General features: G+C 54.7%; 1 protein-coding gene across 1 annotated transcript; it reads right to left on the bottom strand.

Annotated features, from left to right (window-relative positions):
• Positions 1-67: 67 nt before the first annotated feature.
• On the bottom strand, positions 68-6425 carry OTOP3 (otopetrin 3). Its single transcript, XM_055579811.1, has 6 exons — positions 5939-6425; positions 5687-5823; positions 4656-4714; positions 4262-4380; positions 1401-2215; positions 68-238 (listed from the first exon to the last, which is right to left on the bottom strand). Exons 1-6 carry the CDS (start codon positions 6423-6425, stop codon positions 68-70), a joined length of 1788 nt encoding a protein of 595 aa, XP_055435786.1.
• Positions 6426-7777: the final 1352 nt, after the last annotated feature.

Genomic DNA, 7777 nt, shown 5'->3' with positions numbered 1-7777 from the left:
TCTGGGTGCCATTCTCCCTGGCCCTGGCACTTTGGGGGTCTGCAGGGCGTGGGTTCCTCGGGCACCCTCAGGCCCCCAGGTAGACCTCCACCAAACCCCCCACAGAATGCATGCGGTAGAAGACCCCCAGAGGCAGGCCAAAGTTGACGATGGTGAACCACGTCCGGTAGCCATAGAAGTCCTTTTCCAGCCCGTTCTCAAACTCTGGGTGGATGCCGAAAGCAGGCATCATCCATAGCTGGGAAGGAGAGGAGGGTGCTGAGTGAGGGGCTCTCCCATCCCCCACGGCCCTCGGCTCAGGAGAAGCAGGTCCCCTGAACCTGCGGCTCCTCCACGTCTCCTCCTCCTCAGGATATCACAGCCAGCCCCTCTGCCCTTATATCTCCCTCCCCCTCAAGGCCTTGAGCCCCCTCCTCAGCTTGCCTGGGGCCAGCCAGCCTGAGTTCCAGCTGAGACCCCCGGCTGCCACTCCCACGGGACAACCTGCTCCATCAAGCAGGGATCCCCCTGGCCTCGATCTGCATCCCTCTTTTCTGCTCTGGGTCCATTCTTCCGCTGTCAGGACTCTGCCCACTCCACTCTGACCTTGCCTTCTGTCCAAATTCTGCTCATTTCTCAAGGCCCAGACCAAACTTTCACGAAGCCTTCCTTGGCCACTTGGGTCCACATTTCCTTCTTTGAGCTCCTACCTCCCTTTCGGGCCAATGTATTATTTATGCTCTGCCTGGAGCAGAGGTTTGGCCGTCGGAGGTGTTGGCAGCACAGCCAGTACCAGCATGGGCTCAAACAACCTGGAGTTGTCCCGGGACTGCCCCTTGCAGACTCTGGGAATATGGGCAGGTCAAACAGCCTAAGCCTCAGTCTGCTCATCTGTTAAATGGGGACAGCAATAGTGCCTGCTTCGTGTGTTAGTGTGATGATTCAGCGAGATGCAGGGAAAGGTGGATGAGACTTGGCAGCCACCAGGCATTGAGTGTTACTGTTAAGGCCTTCCCCTAGAGGTTCTGTAGAAAAACAGGCACTTTCTGATCTCTTCCTTTGACTGAATTCAGTGGATGATTAAATATTTGATAACTCTCTAACTGGTCCCCCTGCATGTCCCCAACTAAGCAGTGAGCTCCCCTGGGGAGAAATCCTACACGCATTTATAAAGAGCACTTAGCTACAGGCTTGGCACCTTTGTCCATGCCAGGTACCTTGCAGGGAGCTGGGGGGCACTCTCAAGCAGCATCAAGCTCATTGGAAAGAGGCCTGTGTCCTTGGCAATCAAAGGACAAGCCAGTCGCCCTGGGGACTGTCAACATGCCATGAATGCACCTTGATCCATTCCTTCTTGAATGAGGCTCGCTGGGGCTGTCTCACCAGCTCCACCCCGCACGTCTCCCGGCCCCCGCACTCACTGTGATATTGCAGAGGATGAGGAAGAGTGAGATCTCCTTGAGGGCTCGCCGCTTCCAGTTGAGGTGGCTGTAAGAGTGGATGTAGGCCAGCGAGGCCTGCCGCAGGTCCTGGCCCAGCTCCAGCAGGGAGCCCCTGCGGGGCAGCTCAGCCTCCCACTTCCCGGCCAGGCTCTCAGGAGTCACCTCCCAGAGCGGGCGGCGGTGCAGGCCCTCGATGATGAACAGGTTCTGGGCCATATGCTGGAGGATGAGTAGCAGCGAGTAGGCCAGGATGAGGCAGTTGAGCAGCTCGTGGGGACGGGTGGCCACAATGGCCACGATGGAGAAGTAGGAGATGCCCATCTGGCCCAGAGCCGCGCCCATCAGTAGCACCACGTCCAGGCTGCGGGTGGGGTTCTTGAGCGTGTCCAGCTCTCGCTCCTCTAGCCCGTGGATGGCCGTGCCCGCCAGGCACGCCAGGCTCATAGCAGGCAGCGCGGCCACGTAGAAGGCGTAGTAGACGGTGAAGTACTGGCGCGCGATGGCTGGGCCACTTGCTTGGATCTGGAAGAGCACAAAGACGCACACGCCTGCCACCAGCACCAGCAGGCCCAGCAGCGGCCCGAAGATGGCCCCGTGCAAGTGGAAGGACGGGGCGCCGGGGGGGGGGCCTGCGGCGGGTGCCAGGCGGCGGCCCACGTTCCTCCACATGACGAAGAGCACGGTGCAGCAGATGAGGCAGTACTCGGTGCTGAAGGGGTAGAGCATCAGGTAGCCCTTCCAGAAGACCTCGCACATGGTGACATTGAGGCACAGACAGGTGTTGGTGCCGTTGCCTGGGAGGGGGCAGGGCGGGAAGGGACAGAGGCTCAGGTGGGCCTTGCTTAGGGGAAACCAGAGGCACGAATCAATCCCGTTCACTTCCTGGAGTGTGGCCGAGGTGGAAGAGACCCAGCCACCCATTTTGCAGACGTGGAAACTGAGGCCCAGAGAGAGAAATCGGAAATCACAGAATGGGTGGTGGCGCTGCATGTAAGAATCTGCTCGCCAATGCAGGGGACACAGGTTCTGTCCCTGGTACGGGGAGATTCCACGTGCCTCGGAACGACTAAGCTCATGCTCCACAACTACTGAGCCTGTGTGTGCCACAAGAGAAGCCACTGCACGCCACAATGAAGAGTAACCCCCACTCGCAGCAACTAGAGAAAGCCCTCACAAAGCAACAGAGACCCAGCGTGACAAAACACACACACACACACACACACACACACACAGCAGAAATAACAGGGTGGTCATTTCTATTTTTTTTTTTTTTTTTTGTGGAGCCTTAGCTCCCCAGCCAGGGATCGAACCCCTGCAGGGGAAGCGTGGTGTCTTAACCAGTGGACCTCCAGGGGAGTCCCCAGAATGATCATTTCTTGACAAAAGGATTCTAGACCTCAGGGGCCAAGCTTAGATAAAGCATTTGACATGTGATATCTTCAGGGCCAAAGCTCTACGGATGACTTGCTGAGCACGAGGGGAACCCTGTAACTTTACACTGAGAGGCTCTGGCTGCTACACCTGGTCGGTCAACAGCATCCACCGTGCAGTGATCAGACATCTTTCCTATGATGAGGTGCCCTGCAAAGACACAGCATCCCCGGTGGAATGCTGTTGTCCAGAATGCTCCTCCTGAATCTAATCAACACTTCAGTCCACACTTTCCATTTCTAGGAAAAGCAGGGTAGAGGGGAACAAGTCAAATGCCACCATGAGGGAGCAACCAGACCAATCTCAATGTCATTAGGGAAAAAGAGACGTAACTGAGCCATCAACTGTATTGCATGTTTGAACAAACCATCTGCAAATGACATTTCTTAGGCTGCTTGGACAAAGTCAAATATAGATTTATCCATATAAATGGGGATGATGTTAAGGAAGTTAGCAATTATAATAGCATTTTGCTAATGTAGGGAAATATATTATTTTAAAGGCTTGCATACTGAAATGTTTTGAGATGAAATGACAGGATTTCTATAAGATAAGTAAGTCACCAAAAATATTGGAATAAATATGGCAAAGTGTTAAAAATGATTACATCTAGGTTATGGGTATGTCCTGTTGTACTCATCTAGATGTCTGAATTGTTTAATCATAAAAGAATCCATGATGTCACTTGCCAAAAATTCTCTTTGCATAGCTCTTCTGAAGAATGGATCTGGAGCATAAAGAATGCCACAGTATCCAGGCGTGCCAAGATTTATGCAATGGGTGTGTGAGTGCATGAGTGTGCTGAGAAGGCGTGGCTGTACACAAGTCAACATGGCGATGGCACCTGAGGGGGGGTTGTATACACACACACAGGTGTGGCTGAATCCCACAGACAGCAATGCTCCTTCCCATGTAGGTTTATAGGACATGGCCTCTAAGCGCACCCTGTATAGGTGGGGTACTGCGTACATGGGAGAATGCAGGGCGTTCTTTCTGCCCAGAAACATTCTGTTCCTCCTGATAGCTGACATGTCCAGGTGCCTACAAGTGTGTTAGGAAGACATTCCTTTCAGTCGTAAAGGCTTCTCCGTTTCTTGCAAGTAAAATGAAGATACCAGGGGTGGAGGGCACACCTGGACTTATCAGTGGGTTAGTGGTCAGCTCACTGATAGCTAGATGGTGCCCGGAGAGGGCTTGCAGAGCATTAGAACCTGGTGGGGCAGGCCCAGAATGCAGGCAAAAGTCAGTACCCCTGGCAAAAGTCAGTTTTTGTTGAGTCTTGATCTGGGCTCTAGAGTTTGCTCCCAACTGTACATAGTCACTGAGCCTCACTCGTTTGAGGAAGTGTGATTCATGCATGTGAATGTGTGCACATTCAGAGATGGGGGGTGGTCACGGTCTCCTCTTACCTGAGAGCTTTTTCATGAGGGCGCTGAGCTCGGCCTCGATCTCATGGTGCATGGAATCGTTGGAGACGGCCAGAAGCCACAGCAGCAGATTCGTGCCCAGTGTCAGCATCAGGCCACACCTGGAGGAGGTGCTACACTCTGCCCACACAGCCCGGCCAGCGCCCTGGGTACCGCGCGTTCACCATCACTGCCTTTGGGGGGACCGCTCTCACCCAAAGCCAGATCCCACCTGCCGTTAGAACTTCAGGAGGGGTGGCCCTAGGGGCTCCCCGGGACCCAACCAATCCATAGTCCCAGGGCCACCCTGCCCAGGGAAGCTGTGGGGGGCTGGTGTGGGTGGGGGACGGGGGTGCCCCAGGAGTTGTTGCAAGGAGAGAAGGGGCCCACATCTCACCTAGTGAAGTTGGTCTGGATCTGAACGCAGTCCTTGCAGTGTTTCCAGAGCACCCACGTCTGAAAGAGAACAGGCTTTGAGCCCGGAGAGTTGGGGTGGGGTGGAGGTGGGTGGTGGGTCCATGGTGTGTGTGCACCAGTGGCTCGTGTGTATTTACAATGGAAGAGTGAGGACACCTGGCTTGGATTCCTGGCTCCACTGTTTCCTTGCTGTGTGGTCTTGGACCAGTGGCAAAACATCTCTGAGCCTCAGTCTCCTCGTCTCTAAAATGGGACTAAAGTGGGAACGCCTGGGCCTCTCTGGTGGCTCAGTGGTAAAGAATCTGCCTGCCAGGGCAGGAGACTCTTGTTTTAATCCCCGATCTGGGCAGATCCCACATGCCTTGGAGCAGCTAAGCCGGTGCACCCCAGCTCCTGAGCCTGCGCTCTAGAGCCCAGGAGCCGCAACTACTGAAGCCCACGTGCCCTAGAGTCCGTGCCCCACAACAAGAGAAGCCCACCCACCATAGCCGGAGAGTAGCCCCTGCTCCCTGTAGCTAGAGAAAAGCCCATGCAGTAAGGAAGACCCTCCACAGCCAAAAATAAATAAAATTATTAAAAAAAAAAAAAAAAAAAAAAGAAGAGTAGCTCTGCGGACTTCCCTTGTGGTCCGGTGGTTAAGACTCTCTACTTTCACTGCGGTGGGCACCGGTTCCCTCTGTGGTCAGGGAACTAAGATCCCACATGCCACACGACCAAATAAAAAATAAATTGTATTAAAAAAAAAAAAAAAAAAAGCTCTGTATATCCGGGTAGGGGTGTAGATTTAGGTATGTTCTGGCAGATGTATCTATAGGTGTCTGCGTTTCAGTGACTCCGTGCGCAGCGCTGATGCTGACACTCGTGGGTGGCGTGGTTGTGGGCGCAGGGGGCATGTCGGGGCTGGGAGTGGGCGTGGTGTGCGTGTGCACCTCCTCTGGGCCGTGTAGACGTTTGCTGATGCGGTTGTTTCTAGGCATAGGGTGCGGAGTGGGGGTGGGCGAGGCCAGTCACCTGGACGCTGATGAAGACGACCTCGATGGCGGGGAAGACCAGCTCCAGCTGCGACTTGCAGCGGATGTGGCTCACGTCGTAGCCCACGCGGAAGACGTTGAGGCAGACGGTGCAGCTGCCGAAGAGCACCAGGGAACCTGGCCGGGCCGGGGGTGGGGCCATTGGCACCTCCAGGAGCGGGCACCCTTCCGCCCCCGGCCTCTGCACCCACCTCCACTCCCCCACCCCCGCTCCGGGCGCCCAGACACTCACCCCGCACCCACACGGGCCCCGCGTGCGGGTCCCGGTGGAGCACGGCGTGCGGCTGCCGGGTGGTCCCTGCGGTGTAGTAGAGGAGCCAGAGGGCGGACAGGACCTTCAGCGTGGCCAGCAGGATCCACACGTCCCCCAGCGTGACGGCCACGTTGTTGAAGACCATGCTGCAGATGAAGGCTCCGCCCAGGAGCACCACGTTGAGCGCCAGGAGCCCCGAGAAGAGCTGCCCAGCTTTCTGGGCCTGCCGGTCCCGCCGCAGCAGCAGCGAGAAGTGCCGCGCCAGCCAGGACCTCTCGACTGGCGAGGCAGGGGCCCTGGTCTGCTCGAACCCCAAGGCCACTTGGTTCTCCTTAGCCGGAGCCTCTCCAGTCGCCTGAGCCTCTGGAGTGGCCATGGGTGGAGCCTCAGTAGGGGCTGGGGAGGGAGACAGGGTTCTGGTTGGCTGCCGAGCTGTCCTGGGCTCCGTTCCACTCTTGCCTCTCATTGCTGTGTGACCTAGGGTAAGCCAAGCAACCTCTCTGATCGGGACATTGGAAATCATAGCAGCTACCCCATCTACCTTACAGGACCAGAGAAGGTTCAAAGAGACCAGCCCTCTGTGTTCCACATAAAATTAGGGGTTATTTAAAGGGGCTTGAGGACCACTTCTCCCCCACCCCACCCCTGTCTTCCTGCCTCAGTATTTGATCTTAAGGTGGAATAGTGGCATCCAGCAAGGGAGCCAAGGGCATCTGCACAGTGCTTGGCCACCGGCCATTTCCAAGGCTGTGACTTTCCACCCCGAAAGGCTGTGCGTGCCCTGTCTTCTGGAAAGAGTTTCACTCCTGAAGTCAGGGAGAGCAAAGTTGGTGTCCCCTCTTATTCTGACTCTGATCAGTTAGATCGTGGTTGCCTAGGGTGTTGTGTTGAGAAGGATCCCGCGGCTGAGTGTGTGCTTGGGCTTTCCCATCCTTAGGAAAGAATGCTGTGATCTGAAATACTGCTCTATTATGGGTGCTATATACCCATTCCAGTGTTCTTGCCTGGAGAATCCCAGGGATGGGGGAGCCTGGTGGGCTGCTGTCTATGGGGTCGCAGAGTTGGACATGACTGAAGCGACTTAGCAGCAGCAGCAGCATGGGTGCTATATGGAGAAGGAAATGGCAACCCACTCCGGTATTCTTGCCTGGAGAGCCTCATGGATAGAGGAGCCTGGAGGGTCCGTGGGCTCACAAAGAGTTGGACACGACTTACAACTGAACAGCAACAAAAAAAATGGTTGTATATAAAATTACTTTGAAAAGCTCTAGAAGACACCCATCGAGTTCATGATAGTTGCTTCTGGGGAAAGGAGGAGAACACGGGCACTGGGAGGAGTGGCTAATGTCCTAGTTTTTTGCCTTTTTTTTTTAAACATTACTTTTGTAAAGTTATTTTTATTATTTTGTGATCGCACTGTGCTGCATATGGGATCCTAGTTCCCCAGCCAGGGATCAAACCTGTGCCTCCTGCAGTGAAAGCACAGAGTCCTAACCACTGGACTGCCAGGGAAGTCCTAAAGTTTTTATTATTTCCTAAAATTAATTTTAAAGCACATTAAAGGCTTAAGGAAAAAAGTTCCGAGACTAATTTGCAGTGTCTACCATGACCACGGGACATCCTGGGGTCAGCACAAATGCTATGGCCCTTGACTCTTTTTTTTTGGCCTTGCTGTGAGGCTTGTGGGATTTTAGTTCCGCAATCAGGGATTGAACCTGTGCTCTTGGCAGTGAAAGCACAGAGTCCTATCTACTGGATGACCAGGGAATTCTCATGCCCTTGACTTTGATAGAACTGAATTCCATCTGTACCCTCCCT

This window comes from Bubalus kerabau, chromosome 4 (assembly GCF_029407905.1).
Source record: "Bubalus kerabau isolate K-KA32 ecotype Philippines breed swamp buffalo chromosome 4, PCC_UOA_SB_1v2, whole genome shotgun sequence".
Classification (NCBI taxonomy): domain Eukaryota; kingdom Metazoa; phylum Chordata; class Mammalia; order Artiodactyla; family Bovidae; genus Bubalus; species Bubalus kerabau.
Note: the sequence above shows the minus strand (reverse complement) of the source record. Positions and strands in the feature narration are given on the sequence as shown.

Excerpts from the sequence above, each read along its gene's own strand:
- OTOP3 (XM_055579811.1), bottom strand. The coding sequence starts at position 6,425 with ATGAGAGGCAAGAGTGGAACGGAGCCCAGGACAGCTCGGCAGCCAACC. Across the intron at positions 4,381-4,655 it reads ATCCAGACCAACTTCACTAG|GTGTGGCCTGATGCTGACAC; the intron begins GTGAGATGTGGG and ends CACCTCCTCCAG. Across the intron at positions 2,216-4,261 it reads CCTCATGAAAAAGCTCTCAG|GCAACGGCACCAACACCTGT; the intron begins GTAAGAGGAGAC and ends GCCCCCTCCCAG.